The 19,992-nt window shown below is 40.1% G+C and overlaps 1 protein-coding gene across 1 annotated transcript in view; it reads left to right on the top strand.

Moving 5' to 3' along the window:
* The window catches only part of LOC107377099 (B-cell scaffold protein with ankyrin repeats), a 45,043-nt gene extending 36,314 nt beyond the window's left edge, over window positions 1-8,729 (top strand). Inside the window, exons 9-14 of the mRNA XM_054747544.2 lie at window positions 3,081-3,146; window positions 6,417-6,592; window positions 7,587-7,644; window positions 7,767-7,796; window positions 8,025-8,101; window positions 8,196-8,729. Of these exons, the coding sequence (XP_054603519.1) occupies window positions 3,081-3,146; window positions 6,417-6,592; window positions 7,587-7,644; window positions 7,767-7,796; window positions 8,025-8,101; window positions 8,196-8,222 (434 nt within the window). The 3' untranslated portion in view covers window positions 8,223-8,729. The remainder of the gene's footprint in view (window positions 1-3,080; window positions 3,147-6,416; window positions 6,593-7,586; window positions 7,645-7,766; window positions 7,797-8,024; window positions 8,102-8,195) is intronic.
* Window positions 8,730-19,992: the final 11,263 nt, after the last annotated feature.

A 19,992-nucleotide genomic window follows, 5' to 3' on the forward strand; every position in this document is an offset into this window, starting at 1 on the left:
TATATATATATATATATATATATATATATACATACATACATATATATATATATATATATATATATATATATACATACATACATATATATATACACACATATATATATACATATATATGTGTGTATATATATATATATATATATATATATATATATATATATATATATGTATATATATACATATATATATATATACATACATAAAAACACGTTGGACGCTTCTTCTGAAGTGGGAAAATAACACCTCTTCTTAAGCAGAGCACGACGTCGCTTCGGCTCGTTCACGGCCGAGCCGGACTGAGCTCGAATAACATTGACCCATCACAGCCACTGGGTCGTTGGAGCTACCCCGTGACTGCCTGATGGAAAACCAGCGGGTTTCATCAGACTCGTAAAGTTTCTTGCTTTTGCTGGGGACCCCCTGTATTTTACCGCTCCCTCCTGCAGTCTTCCCCTATTAAAATTTAAAATGATTCTGTAAATTCCGTGTATCAATAGAAAAAATCTCTACCTCTGCCAGCTGGAGTAAATTTAATTTCCAAATAATAAATAAGAGGTTCATTCATCTGTGTATCTCCTGAGTTCCGCATGAGTGATATACTCAGCACCAGAACAGTGAAGCAAAGAAACTGATTCCTGAGTTTGTTAATAATTTTATTTATTAGGTGCATCTAATCTGTCCTAGTTTTCTCTGAAATGAGATCAAATCAGTGCTTCTATGGGTTGGCTCCTCTCTGCACTAGAAAATTTTACTTTATTTAGAGACGTGTCATAATTTCTCCCCAAGCCCCCCCCCCCCCCCCCCCCCCCCCCCCCCGGCCGGCCCCACCGCCACAGCTAGAAAAATTCCTAGGGTAAACACTGAAACTCGGTTTAGGACCCGTTGAGGACCCCTGCCCCAGCCCAACATAAGTAGTCCTGGGTTTCTGTATCTCTGTGCCAGATCAAATGAAGCTACTTCCTTTAGAGTCCCATGCAATTGGATTTGACCTCCGCTCAGCAATAGCCAGTAGCGATCCGCTAACATATAGCTGTGAATCACAATATTGAGCTTTAGAGAACATACCTGTGAATTTGGCAACCTTTCTCATGAACAAGTAATTCTTTAATATATATAAGAATAAACAGCACAACGTGAGAATAATAATTATAAAACCATGTGGGTTAGCGCAGTTTGCCAGCTAGAGGTGCACGTTCATAAGCTGTAAATAAGGACGTGATGAGCATGGCTTGACTTGTGATACATTTATCAGCTTCTAGATGGTGCCATCAGGTAAAAAAAAACCTCCAGCTTGTAGCTTTAAAGTGACACAACAGTTTCCTGCTCCTCCATCCTACTGGTTGAAAAGGGAATTACAACTGTTATAAACAACCCTGCACCAGCCTGCTGTAGCTAGTACTAACAACGAGCTAATGCTAACATGAGCCAACTAATACTAAATAAGCCACAAATGAAAAATATCCATACTGTATGACAAAAAAAAGTATTAGTCCAGTAGCAAGAAAGCTACAAAATATAGCTAACAGCCGTAAAGAGCTCACCCTAGGGTACCTACCAGCTCCAGACACCTGTTAAGTACAGCTTCAGCTCAGCAGAGGGCTGCAGAGGGCTGTTCCATGTGAAGATGGTAAAGTTTCTATGAACACAATCACTGAATCTCACGTTTGAACGAATCGTTTAAAATGTGAAAAACTGTTTAGTGTCACTTTAAGAGGCAGCTTTCTTTGGCTCCTTTGTGCGAACTGCAGATGTGGCTCTGTCTTGTCTTAATTTGTTTTACATTTTGTTGTTTGCCCCAAAGATTCTACAATCAGGATGTAAAGGTCTGCTAGCATAGCGGCACAATCAGGCAGATGCTTGCCTCCATTCTTTACCCAATGGTGTCATTTTTCTGTTTCATTTCATCTCAAAGGTTGCACGGAAAAATAAATAAAACTCAACACTTCTTAAGAGTTTATTGTCATGGGAGAACAAAGAGCCACATCACAAATGGAAGCTTAAAATTAGGATCAAATGTTCTAGAAAGTCCTATAATTCTCCACACGTGTGCATCCCAAACAGTTTATGTTACACTGTAATACTTTTTTCGTTAGGTAGTGCAGTTGTTCAGGAGAATGTCACATTTTCATGCTTATAACCAAAACAATAGAAGACGCAGTCTTTGCATTTTGACAGATTTTAGTGAAAACCCAAGTATTGTTATCTAACCCAGCAACTGGAAGGATGGGCAGCCATTTATACAAAACCAAAACCAAGCCATTCCATGCATCTTGTGGAAATAAATAGGTCAAGAAAATGTTAAAGCTACCCTTTTATTTCAATTTCTACTTGTATAAATTTACTTTGCCTCATGCAATTGATCAAAGAATGCCACGTGGCCCCAGACCTGCAGGTTGCAGACCTCTGCTTCACTTCTTTCAGCTAATTATTGATTTAACTGAAGTAAGCAAACCAAATATGTTCTTTTGTGCAAAAACGTTGACATCTTGATGACATGAAGAGGCACCAAACTGTCTGTCTGGCATATTTTAAATCCACAGCAAAATGTGGCATACAGATTGAGTTGGACTGAACCAACTCAAAGGGAAGGGATGTTGAGTCACAATGCATTTTGAATGGTCAATGCTTTGTTTGTTGCAAAAATGAAAAAAGATCTGAATGGAAACAACTGTCAGGATTGCTAATTTAAAATATGTCAAAGCAGGAAAGCAAAAATAATAAGTGTGCTCATCAAATCTAGGCACTGAGGTCCAGTGGCTCCACAAGCAGCCCTGATCATGGGGGTGGGCGTTGAGTTACAATCCAGCTGCAGATCTGTCACCAACATTAACCACAAGCATTCGTTTATGATGTAAAAGAGTACAGTCATTTCACTGGGTCAAACCAAGAATCTGCCTGTTTGTTCATACCCTTTTATGAATCCCAGATGCTGTTATTATATGAGGAATTTCACTCAGCTGTGCATGGTTTACTTAGTTTTCTTTAGACTCCAGCTCCATCTATTGGGAGAAAGTCACAATTACAGAACCATCCCTAGTCTTGACGTTCTCTTGTTTATCACAGCTTCTGTTTGTTCACAGTGTTCAAGAAGAAGAAGAAAACCCCAAGAGGAGGCTCTGATGTGCATTCTCTTTCCCCTACACAAAGTGAGTGCGGAAATAGATGTGGGTCTTACAAATCACCCAGAGCTGTTTTATTAGCAAATTTGCCTCAAGGAGAAGAGTTCAAATGTCTCGGTGTGGTTGAAAAGAGTAATTTAAAGAAGCAAACAAAACTGTCCCAGAAAGATGAAAACACTTTACTAAAGAGCGGGGGTCAGCAGGTGCAGAAATCATTTGGCTGCAGCAGTCGCCCAAACATGCTGTTCAACTACATATTAACCTATGGGGCCCATCAGGCTGGTATTTTAAATAGTTCTGTTGAACCACAATGTAAAAGCAACGTCATGATTTTCGTTAGGTTTGGATTAATTTTAGTTGTTTTAAACTGATTTCAGTGACAGATTTAATTTATCTTTAACGAGACAATGTGTAGTTTTACCGTTAATCTCTGGAAATATCCATCAAAATGTTGTTGAAAATAAATTAAACGATGCCGGTTGTTGAAAAACATCTATAACCATAAATATCAGGTCTAAAACACATGGGAGCAGGTCTAAGGCCCAATCCCAATACTAGCACGTCCACCGTTATGCCCTTCAATAGAGCTCCGGACCCCACGTGACTCTCAGTTAGTAGACGCCATTTTGGAAGGAAAAAAAAGGTAAACAAACACGGATGTAACCATGAACGTGAACGGGATCGGCTTGGATTTTAATTCGTCGGAGTTTACTTCACACTTTAAAACCAAAGAAATCGTTTTATATAGTCAGAAATTAAATAGACTAAACATCTCCGTCCCTTACCGTGCCCCTGGGATACTTTTTAAAAACGCCAGAAGCTGTCGGAGCGGACTACACCGGACCTGGCCGGGGGAACCCCTTGGGATTCCCCCGGCCGGAGGAGCTGGGGAGAGGTCTGGGACTCTCGACGTTACTGCCCGCTCCGACGCCAGAAGCTGTTGGAGCGGACTTCTTACTGGACCTGGCCGGGGAACACCTTGGGATTTACCCGGAGGAGCTGGCTCCGGCGGCTGGGGAGAGGGAAGTCAGGGCCTCTCAACGCTACATGCCCCCGCAACCCGACTCCGGATAAGCGGATGAAAATGGATGGATGGATGGACAAATAACAGATTTACACGTAAGTAGTTTAAATAGAGTGCTGTGCTGTTTGAAAGTATAAACTGAACGCCAAGAGAAATCACTAGTTCGATTTTTTTTTTCGTGAATAAAATAAATATGTCAGGCAGGAGCGTCTCAGGATCTGTCTGAGAGCTGTCTCGGTGAGACAGATAATAGCAATCCAAAGTGCTTTTTATGTGTGATCTGACAATTGATCAACCATTGCTTAAAAATTAAATACAGCTTAGCCGGTTAATTGCTGTGATCATAAAACACGTAAACGGCAGCACGCAGAACTCACGAGGCAACGTTTTACGTGATGTTTACTTGTTGCTATGAGTAATAAGACAGAAAAAGCCACGCCAAAATAAGTTTAGGAAGCCCACTAAGAATCGTAATAAAAGCATTTAAAATAAATACCATACACAGTTGAGGAAACATTGGTTTAAGTACCTGATATGAAGTGATATGAAGTGGTCGCTGCATAAGCGAAATCCTTTACTCTCGGGATCCCACAGTTTCATTTTAGCCCGGTCACTAGCGCGTTTTATTACAATGATTCAACGTTTGCGGCGCTCTGGATCTTGGGGAATCCTGTAGATGGCTCTTCCCTTATCTCGTCCGCGTCTGTTCTGCATCCTGGGGCACAACAGGAATCTACCATATTTCCCGTTTGATTGAGTTTTCTGACAATAACAAATAGTCCAGCTGCCAGCTTCTGCCTGCCAAATGGCGCCGTTTCGATTTGAACTGTTGCATGCCGGGAAACGTGATGTCAACTCCCGGAGCTCTATAGTGTGATCCCGACCAGGGCCGCGAAAGCGTAGGGTGTCCCGATTTTCAAGTGCGGAAGTTGATCACGCCCCTTTTGCACACTTTATCTGCACTTCACCCACGTCCGCATTGTGTATTACCCACAATCCATTGCTGCAGGGGAAATGTTCCTCAAGTTCCTTTTCTGAAAATATGTATTTTCTAAGAAAGTAGATCATTTTAGGATGATTCGTTGATGCTTTAAAACTTCTAGACAAAGCACAAACAAATGTAAAATATTTCAAATAATTGTTCGTTTGAAAGTTAATAAAGTTTTTTTTAAGTATCCAGCGACCAGCATCCCATCATTTATTGCGATCGATGACGCAATACTTCCTGTCTCAATTCGGCAATTATTTGAAAACTTGTGTACCACGCACTCGAACCTTACTGCACACTTTCTCCAAGTGCACTTTGCTGAAGACCGCAGGGCAAGCATTGGGATTGGGCCTGAGTCTCTGGCCGACGCCATGTTTTCTTCTACGTGAGCCCATGAGGACAAAACACATTTACTGATTTGTAACAAACAGTTACAAAAATGTTCCCATTCATAAACGTTGTTTTACACATTTACCTCTTCACTCATTGCCAGTGATGAAAGGAAGTCTGAAGTGCTTGTTGTTTTGCTGGAGGTTGTGCTCCCAGAGTTTTTGTACCCTAATGGCCATCAGTTGATAGGTTTTTACTCAAACACAAAAATACCAGTTGCTTGCAATGATTTAGGTAAGTACTGCCCTCCATTGCTAGGGAAAATACACATCATCAATTTAATTGGATGGTAATAAAAAACTTGAATGCCTGAAACTAAAAACACAAATAAACAAATAGTTGGTTATCGAATAAATGACTAGAACTGTGAAGGTGAAGGATGTGAAAAGAGTTTGAAAAAGTCAAACTAATGTAAAATTAGCAAAAAGGAAATGCACTTTTCTTTTCAGTATTTCAAAAATGTCACAATTATGAGCAAAAATGTTTATTGTAAAACATGACATGGGTAGAGGTTCCTCTTTATGAAGTAATTTATACTTGCATTATGGTCTGTGTTAGGACTACTCAAGTTATAATCTATGATTAGTGATGCGATCACACCAAGACTTACTTCAGTAGCATTAATTTAAATGTTTCATGTGTATAGATAAAATCTAATTGTGGTGAGATCAATGGTTTAATGTAAGCACAGACCGAGTAATGACATAAGCAGGTAGCATGCATCGACTCAGCGTGGAGCCAAGTGAGTAGAAGAATTTAACAGGAGACCTTCTTGTTCACAGTCTAAGTCCACATCGTAACAGCAGCTTGGTACTTGTATTTTGATTGTATTGTTAGACAAAAAGACGCTTTAGTCAAACTAAAAGACCGTTTCATGTGCTTCTGTTCTTTGCAGCACCTAACCAAGAAACCAGCACCTACGATACGTTTGTACCAAACCAGTTGCAAGGGCTTGAGAGGCTTGTGGAGCTGCAGCACCAGGTGAAGGCAGGTTCACTCACCATGGACCAGGCTGTTGGTCACTTCAGGGACTGGCAGCGGGATCAGAAAGGTGTGGACGCCAAGAAGGAGGTAGGACACTGATAGCAAACCAACACATAGACACATCGTGTCAATCTGTCGGATTGTTTTGTGTTTTGGCGGGATTGTTGGAACACTGATACATGATACATGAAAAGGTCCAGCATCCAATTTTGATGAACAATCAAAGGCTGCTTTGCAGTACAATACAATCAGAGACACCTGCTTCTGTGAAATCTTTCTAAAAAGATAAAGTAGCTTTTGAATAGTTTCCTGCAACAATTCTACCTTCATCTCTTTACCCATGCATGCGTGGGAGCAGAATTATGATTTAATCTCATCTCATCTGTGTTTAACCTTCTCAGTGGCCTAATGGAATCAGTTTCCTCTCCGGGTCTAGGAGATTGGGGTTCAAATCCTGGTTGTGTCCTACCAAAGATTTAAAAAATGGGACCCAATGCCTCCCTGCTTGACACTCAGATTTAAGGGGTTGGACTGGGGGGTTAAAACACATAATAGTCCCCGAGCGTGGCTACAGCTGCAGCTCACCACTCCCCATGGGGATGAGTCAAATGCGGAGATGAATTTCACCAGTGTGTGATGATGACTTAAGGGACTAATTGGTCTGTGGAAGGAAGCCTTGCGTGAATGGCTGTGAACATGAAAACTCCATGCAGAAAGACCACAGTGGGGTGTTGAACCTGCAACCTTCTTGTGGCAAACCATTGCACCACCACATGGCCTCAAACTGCACTTCAGCTTTTTGTTCCAAAGCAAAACAAACCCTAACCTTAACCCTAATTCCCTTGAATGTTGCATGTTGATGTCTTTAACCCTTCCACTGAGTGAGCACCACCTCACCCCTGCCACGTGGACCTCAAGGGATAAACCATCAACCCTGCTCAATGGTCAACTTTCCTGAGGACAGTGGGAGGGCTAAGTGAGAAAGTCTTTGAGTCAAACAGAAAAAAACATCAAGGAGAAACTGAAGGGAAAACTCAATAGGAACAAATTGAAGATGTTTATTAAATCTTTATCACCCCAGGAGAAGCGGAGTCACCTGAGAGCCAATATGATCGACAACAGAGACAGCGGTGTCTATGGTAAATATGCTGCCATGCTGTGGGCTGAAGTCTGCTGTCATCACAAAGACACACCATTGATACAGTACAGCTAAGTTTGACTTACAAATGGCAGACTGTAAATGTATTTCCTCTCCCCGCAGATAAAATCAACATTGTTCATCAGACGCCAAGTGAGTCTTTCAAAACTTATCTCGGAGTTGCACAGACAAAGCTTGTGTTTGCATGCCTTTGTAGTTCCTGCAGTTATAGTGGTGGGAAATTAATCCTCTGAGAAAGAGTGTTTAGTCAAATCCCTGGTGGAGGATTTGATGTAGAGAGTTTCACATGCTCAAACTGGGAGCCTTTCATTTCCTTTTCCCTGAACAATTCCCTGTTCTGCTGTATCTCCCCTCCTCCAGGTGCTACCGTCTATCAGAGTCACAGAGGAAACCAACTGGATTCGGAGTTTTACAGCATGCCAGTGGGAGGACAGAGGGTATTTTTCTCATAAAGACAGACTGAAATTTCGTGTTAATGTTTGATTTATCTACATTACTGGATAAATAAATTATATTTGTTTGTTTTTGCAGAAACATCGGAAAGCTGACAAGCGGTGAATGTGTTTCAAATGTAATACTTTCATTTATTTAAATTCCACTGAAATGAATACTTTCTGTAATGTTTTACACATTTATAAGATGTGTCATGAAAACTAAGATTTAATTTTACTAGTGTTACTCTATTTCCTTTGTAACTGTGGAAAATAAGAAATTTCATGTGAAGTTAGAGATTATTCGCTGTGGAAGTGTAACCTTCCAGTGAAAATAAAGATGGCTTCCAGTGATCAACACAGTGCAATATATTTTATTTATTATTTAGAAGTTCCAAATGTGATTGAGTGTAGTGGCTCTTATCCTGGATGTAAAACTGCCCAAAAAACTTTACTTTTAGCACTAACAACGAGCTAACATGTGCGAACTAACACTAAAGTAAACCACGAACTAAAAGGATCCACTAGCAACAAAGCCAGGTCACCATCAGTCCATGATTTTGTAGCGACTGATGAGATTTATGGCTCATTAGTTTATTGTTTATGTGGCACTATGTGACAGACAGAGACATGAAAATAGTAGCCCCCCCCCCCCCCCCCCCCCATTTTATTTTAGGCTCAAAGACACTTTCTTTTAGTAAGGCCACTACAATGTCAGTTCTATTGTTATATACGTTCCGCCAGCAGAGGGCGCTCCGTCCTGCACACATCGGTAGCTGACGCTACACTAGAAGAGTAGTGCCAGTGGTGGAGAGGCAGTGTACGGCCTGTGCGCCGAAAGAACTGATTAATCAGATATTTTTCTGTCTTTACAGGTAAGCTGGGGGGTTGCTAAGATAAACAGATGTTATAAGAGTGACAGACAGCAGTGGCAATTAATGACGAGTGTCTTGTGTGTGGTGAATGTTAAGCTAAAGAGCAAATTTCCAAGTTGGTCCAGTTGTTAGCCCGTGCCAATTCAAGTGTTAGACTGTACCGAAAGCTGGGGAGTTCATGGCAGGTGTATTTTTGGGTTAAAGCCACAAGACGTATGTTTTGCACAATAAGAGAAAATGTCAATTGATGCATGCTTAGTTCATGAAAAATGAATGATGTAAAAATACGCTAAGGAAAGATGTTTATCTGAAAGAAATCTAGTTTGATAAATACAGTTACGAAGACAGGTTCATAAATAGATTAAAACAGTAGTAAAAAACAACCAGATAAACCTAATGAGAGTTCACTGTGTTATTCGTGGGTGTAGTAAAATGTATTTTGGTGATTTAACCAGTTATTAAAATTGGTGCATATGAATATAGAACTAGAGCCCTGCACTGAAGCCCTAGGCCCTCGGGTCGGCCCGGCCCGACGGCCCGAGGGCCGGGCTTCGGGCCAACGACTGTGTAATTACCTCCAGGGGTGTAGCACCAAATTCTGGGCCCTAGGTACAAGTCTTCTAGGTGGGCCCCCATGCTCAATTGTTTAATATCTCTCTTACACATTTTTTGTCATGCTATAAGACAAGATAATAAATATGATCTTAGTTTAACCTCTATATTGAGCAAATACAAATGCCAGCATAATTAAAGTGAAATGCCCAGACTTCACATATAATTATTTTTATTTGCCAACAATGTGTTCAAACAAAAATCCTGGAATTTATTTTCCAGTAAATGCCCACTGACGGGTCTTCATGTTAGCAAAATCACTTATGAGATCTTTAAAGTCCAATCCTTTGGCTAATTGGCTTTCAATAGAAAGAAGAGCTAGGCTGTTCAGTCTATCCTGGGATATTGTTGATCTCAAATAATTTTTCACCAGTTTCAGTTTGCTAAAAGCCCGTTCACCCCTAGCAACAGTCACAGGCAGTGTGCAAAATATCCTCAGTCCAATACAAACTTATCCAAAAATGCTCTGTAATTGCATCCTGTAGATGGCAATAAGCAGCTCAAGAGGAGACCGAATGTGTGGAAATGTGGCACCATATATTGTTCTCAGGTGTAGCATCTTATTCTCAAATTCAGCTGTGAGATCCTTGTAATATTTTCTCATCAGTGCCTGGCATGATATCTTCATCTGCTCTTCAGTCATGTCTGTCATGGTTCATGATGTTAAGCTTTGCTGATATGTATTGATATATTAAATACATATGACATGAAATAAACCAGGTTCTCTCTGTGAATGTAATGTACTCTAAATTTTATAATCCCTGCATTATCAGCCAAATTATAAGATTGTCCGTTTTCAAGATCAAATATGAAGAAATTTAAAATAGGCTTAAAATATCTAACCAAGTCAATAACAATCCTCTAACACCAGTGTCATCATGCTATACGAACAACAGTGGCAGCTTCACATTCCTGAGATTACCACGAGTCCATCGATACCAAGTTTGTCCTGGTCCATGACTGGGAAGGAGCTGAAATATCCACACAGAGTGAACTTGTTTTTACTGCGAGGTCCGCGAATTAATTGGCGGCGGCCGCCCGTGATAATAATTCTGATTAATATATATATATATTAATTAGTGTTTTCACTGATAACACTAATTAATTTATATTTGATCTTGATGGTGAAACTAAAGGCGTTTAACACTGAACACCTAACATGAATGCAGCTTCTGAGAGCTAGCTAAAACTGTGTTCTGCTGCTGCTGGCTGCTGCTCACCTTCCTTCTACTTGCTTCTGTTCAATTAACTTTTCCTCCTTCTCCTTCTTTTCTTTTCTTTTCTGGAAGCCAGATTTCCCTTTCTTGGGAAAAGACATGACTGACCCTCCTGCCTCCAGCTCTGGCTGTCGGCATCTGCGATGTCTCATTAGCACATGCAGCCGTGCAGCCCCTGGCCGCTGGTGTGGACTAAACCACTTTGCACATTTTTAAGGGGTGATAGATGCCTCAGAGATTATTCAGTTATTATTTTTAAGGCGAAATTCTGTTTCTTAACCTCTTTATCCAGGTAAAGGGAAGTTTTTTAAGACATTAAGTAAGTTGGGGGGAAAAAAACAACAACAATAAAACATTTTCATTCAAAGCTGTCTCAGGGCCCCTCCCTGCAGTGGGCCCTGGGTAAACGGCACCCCCCCCCCCCCCCCCCAAGTCCGACACCCCTGATTACCTCGGACACGGGCCGGGTGCCTTTATTTTTAATCGAAATCATTTAAAAAATTAAAAGCAGTAGAACCCTGCGCGGGACTGTTTTCTACATCCCGCTCCGCTCCCGCTGAATTTCTGACCATTACAGCCTGCAACCGCAACCTGTGTGTTACACTCCCGCCCGCACCTGCAGCGTGCATGTCTACTCCCGCCCGCAACCGCAAAACTCGGAGAAATTATTACCTCACAATAAAAGAGATGTATTGAGTTTGCGTCCTCAACATGTCATTTTATAGGACGTCACTAGGATTGAGATATAGGGGGGGCTTAGCCCCAGGAGCTTGACCTCGAACGTTTTTTTTCACACCCTGCAAAAACTTTGTCAATTAATTCATTATCTGAAGAAAATCTAACAAAACCTATTATTTTATCACTTTCTTTTCCTTTCCTACTTTTGTGCCTTTTCTCTCTTCTTTTCATAAAAAATAACACTTAATCAGTTCATTAGTGGGGTCTATGTTGAAGAAAGATTTTATGTAAGTCCATTAAAAATGAGATATGTTATATTTCCAAATAAAGCTATTCATTTCAGTCTACTGCACTTAACAGGGGGAAATGTTGTAGTCATTTATTTAATTTGTTTACTTACAACTTGTTTAATTATAAATGTTACTGAAATGTGACAATAAAGAACAAATGAATAATTGTAAAACTTTTATTCTGCCAAATGAGTGTGCAGTTGACAGTTTTAATATATGAATAACACTGCTATGATATGGAATAAAGGAGTATATAATTAACAATTACAAGACAAAATAACAGTATATATAAAAATATCCAGCAAGTAGTAGAACTTATAATACAGAAAGTCAACTATACAGATACAACTTGACATAAGGTTGCAGGCCAGATGATAATTATAGTTATTTTTTTCTCAATGTCTCTTACCTGTTCACTCCTAAATAGAAAACTGTTCAATTTTGCTTGGGAACTTTGTGCTCAGGTAAATGCTCATAACGGTGCGCTCGCCCCTGTTTTCGCTGTAGATCACTGACCTTGACCATGCAGATCTCCTCAGCATCAACCACCTGGTCTCTCTCCTGTTCCTCACTCACTCTCTTAAAAAAATCTTCGTATATCCATCTAGCCAACACATTGAAAAACATTTTCAATTTCTAATGCCAAGACAAATGCTACTATACCATTCAGTTTTCACTCACAATAACTGAAACAGCCATTGGTGGATAAATGGGACAGAATATGGACAACTGTTAGCCTAATATAGCCCATGTTTGGTTGCTCATGATGATGGCATTTTCCATAACATCACATCGAGCTGCCAAAATTTATGTTAAAGTTAGACGAGTACAATATCTCCTTTCTTTCCCATAGGTAAACATAGGAAATATTAAGCAATTGACAACCCACATGGGAAGAAGTCATAAACATATAGGTTTTAATATATGTTTTGATGTAGCTTTTGAATATATGTGACATATATAAAACTGGCTGTTTACTATATTATAGATACATATATGTACCTATAATATATTATATATATATATTATTGAAAAATATATATAATATAGAAAAATGGTCAATAATATACACATTCGGCCAGATTCTGATTCAGGTTTTTAGTGTGGAGTGATTTTTGTGCCACCAACTGGAGCGTGCAGTGATCAATCTGCAAGAGCACAACGTCGTATGCGGCCCTCTCTCTGCATGCTCAACTCCGTCTCTGCCTGCACAAATCTCCCTGCTGTTGCTCAATTTGCAATTTACAAAGCAATGTAGCCTCTCCGTCAGCCAATCAGAGAGCTCTCCATTATGCAATCAAAGCATGTCCAGGAAATACTGCCAGGAAAATTGCACTTTTTTCAGATAAAGAGGACTTTATATAATTATATTTAATTAGGTTGATTAACCCTCCTCTTTTCCTGGGACATTTCCACTATTCACTTCCTTTTACACATCAAGGGATCATTTATGCCTAACCAAACAGAGAAGAAACACTTTATATGTTGAAATTAAAAGTCATTTTTAACTGAAAAGAGTGCAATTTAACAGTTTTAGGAATAGGCAATGTGTCTTTTCTGGAAGTCAAATATGGTCACCCTAATCATGACACATGAATTACAACAAAGTATCTTGCAGGCAGTGGATGGTGACTGGTAGCTAACCAGCAGCAGAAAGCAGTTCAATTAGCTGTTAAATGGGTGTTTTTCTGTAAAGCAGTGTTTCCTGGACATGCTTTGGTTGGATAAAACAGAGCTGTCTGTGATTGACTGTTGGAGAGGCTACTTGTTGAGGAGAGCAGGGAGAGATTTGCATGTGCAGAATTGATCCCATAGAGAGGGCTGCAGCTCCTGCACACAAGCGCAGAGCAGGTTCTGTTTGTGCAGACTCATTACTGTACGCTCAAGTTGGTGGCACTAAGTCACTCAATGAACTGGCTGGCTGGTTAATCATGTCACTTCAGGAGAGTTTTCCGACCATTTTACTTGACATCAAAGCTTTTCATTATGGTTTGCGGCATGTAAACATGCTAGCGGAGTTAGCATTAGCATGTCGGTGCGGTAGCATTTTCCTCTCTCGTCTGAACTATAACCTTGAAATATTAACGGTGTGCTGCTGTTGCTGTCTTACCCTAATGTGATGTTGAGTGACTTACATGAGCGCTGAGCAGGGTTTGCTCATCGATATAAAGGTTTTTCTGTATCGACCCGCCCCCTGACTTGTCAACAAAGCTGCGGGAGGAAGTCCTTTCTTGATACTTCCTGTGTGCGACGGTGTAGTTCTATATTCATTAATTATTATTTCTGTTTCAGACTAAAAAACTCATGTACCAATTTCACGTGTCGTGATTGTGTTCAGCATGTAGATGTGAACAAATAAAAAAAAGTTAACTGAAAAAAATAAAATAAACCAAAATGATAGGGGGGCTTGTGATTATTTTAGGGGGGCTGAAGCCCCCCTAAAACGGACCTAACGACGTCAGCGGGTTATCCGCTTTCACCGCAGCGCTGCGCTCCGTTTCAATCAGGCTGTACAGCAGGATTTCCCCTCGTAGCGATATTTTCTCTAACTCTGATTGCTTCATACTATAGATCGTTGGAAAGCTGCTTTTATGTACTTTTAGGAACCGTTGGAATTATTTGAATCTGGTCAGCCATTCAAAAGTTACAAAACGGAGCATTTTGGATGACAAACTCGCACATCTCTGAATCTGTGTTGTGATTCGTTGCGCTCAAGACAGGGAATCCCGGTGGCTACCGTAATGTATTGTATGTGCATGGAAAGCCCCATTTTTAATCTTTTCAGCACTTTTGGAATTTTAATGATATTTTGAACTAGAGCAGGGATCGGCAACCCGCGCGGCTCTTCCATCCATCTGATGCGGCTCTCTGTGCTTGTAAAATAATGAATGGATATTTAAATAAAATGCTTTATATTTTACTGAATTAATTTTATAGCTGTAAGTCAATTATATGTGAAGATTGTCTGCGTAAACCTGAACAGTTCCAACCCAGCCTTACTGTGAGACCGTGTTTGGTCACGTAATCTGCGCTCATGAGCTGAAGAGGATGTGAGATTCTGGGCTTCTCCTCAGACGGCTCCTGGATGTGTCGCACATTGGAGACAGGAACAAGCGCTATTCAGCCAAAGTTTCATAATCAGGGAACATTTTCTAAGTGACAAGTCTCTCTGAGTGACAGGGTTTGGAAAACACTTGCATCAGTGGGATGAAGCTTCCCGCATGCACTTCTGCGACGCTCAGATCCTGCACGTCTTTTAACACATTGGTTAGGATTGACGCACTTTGTTTTCATTTAGTTGCGGTTAAAAAAATAGTCCAGCTTGGGCTCGGGCCGGGCCAGAGAATCCTGAAAACCTTTTCGGGCCGGGCCGGACACGGGCTCAGATTTTAGGCCCGTGCAGGGCTCTATATAACTGTATAAGTTACTTGTATAAGGTAATGTCAGCTACACTAGAAGAAGTAGTGTTACTGGTGGAGAGGCAGCGTACGGCCTGCGCGCCGAAAGAACTGATTAATCAGATATTTTTCTGTCTTTACAGTTTTTCTGTAAAAATAAATATGTTGCACGGGAGATGAGTTGGCCCATCATTTCAGCAGTGTAACATTTACCTCAAAGAGCGTTCAACCAAAGTCCGTAAGAGTGCAGGGGGTGGGGGGTGGGGGTGTTCCACCGCTCTCTGTGAGAGCATATGTGGGGGCTGACTGGAGGACAAGATGGGCGGTTCCCTGCAAGCACTCGGCTCTTATCCTTCACTTTGAATACTTTTTCAAAAGCCTTCTGTATATTCGCTCTCTGTGTTGATTCATAATTATCTTCCTTTTTCTTATTTAACACAGTAAAATAATTAGAGGTGTCTTTACCTTCGGCTGATATGTGTCAGCCGAAACTTCTGCCTTCATTGAAAGACACACACATACACACACACACACACACACACACACACACACACACACACACACATATATATATATATATATATATATATATATATATATATATATATATATATATATATATAAGTTTGAAGACTTGATTACTATTCTGACCTACTACAGCAATCAATTTCCCTCTGGGATTAATAAAGTATTTTTGAATTTGAATTCAATTGAATATACGTGTACGTATACATACCGCCTTCTAGGGTTCGCCAAGTCTATACATACATATACATGTATGTATACATATATGTACATACATACATATATACATGTATATACATACATATATATATATATATATATATACATTCATACATACATACATATATATATATATATACATACATATATTTACATATATATATAAATATATATATATATATATATACATACATACATACATACTGTCACGCTTGGAAGGATGGAGATGGTGGGCCATGTGTGGTGGGGGTTCTGGAGGCAGAAGAGCAGGCAACGGATGAAAAAATAAAGATGGTTTAATTAATATGGCAGGTAGAATGGTACAGCAGGAGCAAACATAACACGGTGAAACACAACAATGATCTGACAAAGGACAGCAACAAGGAGGGAGGTATAAATACACTTTTAAAATGAGGAACACATGGGCAGGCTAACAAGGGGCAGGTGAAACCAATAGGGACTAATGAGGCAGGAGAGGGACACAGTCAGGAAGGCAGGGGCAGAACATGACACATACATATATATATATACATTTATGTATGTTTATATGTATGTATGTATGTATGTATGTATGTATGTATATATATATATATATATATATATATATGTACACATATATATGTACGTATACATAGCACCTTCTAGGGTTCGCCAAGTCTCCAAGGTGCTTTACAACACAAGCAGTCATTCAGCCACGTGCTCACACATTCACACATTGGTGATGAGCAACATTGTAGCCACATTTGCTCTGGAGCGCACTGATGGAAATGAGGCTGCTGAACGCTGGCAACACCAGTCCTTCTGACAAGCACCTTGCCCAAAGACATGATTACGACAGACTGAGTGGGACTTGATCCCACATCCCTACAGTTACAACATAGACTAATATCTTAGTGTCACGCTTAGACCTTAGCATGTGTACACTGCTTATATTTTATCAACCAAGTTACTTTAAGCACATCATTGCTATTAAATAATTCTTTTAGACAAGTGTGTCAAAAAGGGTACAAAAGATTTGTTTTCAAAGTTAGAAAAATGAAAGGAACAAATGTGATTTTGTAGTTCAAACAGCAATGCCAAGTATCTTCATTTCACGTCAGTACCACAGAATTCGGTCGGTGACTTAGAAAGTACCGAGCACGGTACCTATCCCTATGCGCAACCCTCCACTCCCCACTTCCACGGTAAGCTTATGGAGTCGAAACAGTCCAGATACCTCACCTGCTCTCAAGATTTGAAAAGTTCAAAAGTTGGTAACCCTGCTATTAATTTGAAATTTTATATTTTTATACACATAACTGTAGTCAACCATAGTCATGTGCCATCTTTAAATACTGTTGCTGCTTAGGGACATACAAGATACAATGCTCTGTGTTTCATGTTTGTCCTTTGAACTGAATGTCCTTTTCCTTTGTAACGTCACAAAATGGCCTGATTTTGAGATCCCACAGGTCAAGATCTACAGCCAGGTCAACTTAACCTGGCTATGACATAACCTACAATATTTCCCCCTCACAGGAGACTTGAAGTCTGCAGGTAGTCCCTTTAATCAGAGCCTGCCTTCCTCACACCAACTGGACTGCAGCTCTGAGAGATAATAAAAGGGTTCTAGAGCGAGCTTCAGACCGGCCATCTTTAGCACCTCTTTAACCAGCAAGGGTTTGACACATCGTCAAACTCTTTTTAAACCTTTTTCGCACCTGCGAAGCTGAGAACAACAAGATATTGCCTGCAGTACAAGGCTGACGCAAACTCCTTCAGAGTTATTTTTAAGATGCTCGGTTTCGTCTATCGTTGTGACCCGGAGACATCTCAGGACTGATTTGGTTGCATCAAGGTTTCTCTACGAACCAAGTGCAGTGGGGTCGTCGGCTCCTTGACATCTCAGATCCAAACGGGGGTCTCCAGAACAGGTGAGGCAGAACACAGCAAGATAGTGTCTGTATGTGGTTTTAATAATAACAACTTTATAGCTTATTTGCTAACCAAATAGTTTTATGTCCAGAACTCAGCTCTATGAGAAATGGAGATTCTGACTCCATTACATTATATTCACACATAAGTCCCAGACACCATCCTTAGTTTGCATCCACTCACAGTAAATAATAGTTTAAACATTTTGTCAAGTCTTAATGGATTGTAAAATAAATTCTTAATTTTTATAAACTTGACTGTTTCTTGAATCAAAACGAAGAGTGTACAATCCCTTAACGAATAAAAGAATCCTAGAATCTTCTGACTAAAACAAATAAAGACCAGGCAAGGTGATATTCTATGTTTAAACAGAGTATTGCAGCTTCTTGGTCTCAAGTAGCGTTAATAATATAAATAGCTTAAAGCAATTTACTTAACCCAATATACTAATTAATCTAACATTACACCTTAAACACGTGATTCACGTGAGGGTGGCGCTGGTTCTCTTCATGGCAGCCTTGCTGGTTTGGGTCAATTCTGCTCTTTCCCCTACATGTGATTACTGGAATGAAAGCTAGAAGTCGTTTTATAACTGCTGCGGTGCACTTACCGCTGTGGGGGAGAAGGAGCAGAAACTGTGTGCTCACCGCCATGACGACACACTGCCGTTCTGATGCATGTAGCTGCAATACCTACTCTGAACCGTTTGGTGCTAAGCAGTCCTATGTTTTTACACACTGGAGCTTTAACACACGTTCTAACATTCCCTAAACTCATTTATGGTTTCAAAGTCGAAGGTGCTCCAAGGCATAGACGTTTAAAACACAGTCAGTGTGTTTGTTTTAGTCACGTTTCTGCCTAAATGTAAACAATAGAACAAGGAGAGAGCTCTCTTTTTCACGTTTCTGGACAGACAACATAACAAAGATTATTTCTAATAGAGATGTCTCACTTTGATCCATTTTTTAAAATCCCAGACGTTTGAAACATTTTACATGAATTTTCTTGTGCTTTTCATTAATGTATTGATCAAAGTATCAGAAAATAAGAGTTAAACAATATCAGTTTATCAGATATTGGTAAAAATGCCAAAATCGAGCTTCTCTATCCATTTCTATTCATTAGTTTTCCAATGGATTTTGTTTAATTTATGCTTTTTAGATTCTCTTACTGCTACTGCTCGAATATGAGGCCGTTTTTTTTATTTCCGGTTTTCTCTTTTGCATTGAGACTGCATTTAATGATGATGTAAAACATACAGGGAAGATGCCCGTCTAATGACCAAGAGAAGGTCCTTCCATTGGGAGCTTTATTAAAAAGAGATGCTCAAATAAACTGCAAACCACTGTTTAGTCCTAGATTAAAATCAATTGAATGATAATTTCAAGTAAATCAACACTTGGGTGTTTTTCTAACAATCTTCCTTAGATGACCCTCTGTTTCAATTTATTTTCTTGGCTCCTAAACTTGACATTATGCCCTCTAGAGGGTGCCACATCCTCACATGTTCCTGTCAGAAAAACAGACTGAAGCAAACCGACCATCTGCTGAGCACAGAAGCACCTGCTTGACCTCCTGTTGGCTAAGAGGCAAGTGATGGAAAAATCCATCCATGCATGTTTATGAATGTGTGCCTCAGCTAGTGAGACGCTTGCATGGTGGCTGAGGAAATCAGCGAGCGGCTTCTCACTGTGCCTCGATGGCAAACAGGAAGCATATGTTCAGTCATGGCGTGCATCAGCCAAGACGTGTCAGTCTGAATGAAATAAAAGAAAATGAGAAATTTAAATGTGTGTTGTTTTGCTTACAGTGATGAATGAAAATGTTCACAGAGGGTTGTCGTAAAGGTCAAAGGCTTCGTTTCACTGGGGGACTCTTTGTGTTTGGCTCCTGCAGTGCAAGCACCTGGAAAATTGACACAAACTCTGGCCTTTTTTGTCTACACGCCTTGGAGATCTCTAGCATCTACTTGTTAAAAATCTGAATTTACTGTCATTTATTAAAGTATTCAGGAACTGGCATGCTGTCGTTCTCACACAGAGACACCAGTTTGTTGGTAGAGCCCTGCCTGTGGCTCGGTGAATGAATGAATGAATGAATGAATGAATGAATGAATAGGAGCTGCACGGGGAATTCAGTGAATGCACGGCTAAATCCGAGCTTGGTCTG

Source organism: Nothobranchius furzeri, chromosome 2 (assembly GCF_043380555.1).
Source record: "Nothobranchius furzeri strain GRZ-AD chromosome 2, NfurGRZ-RIMD1, whole genome shotgun sequence".
In the NCBI taxonomy this organism is placed as follows: domain Eukaryota; kingdom Metazoa; phylum Chordata; class Actinopteri; order Cyprinodontiformes; family Nothobranchiidae; genus Nothobranchius; species Nothobranchius furzeri.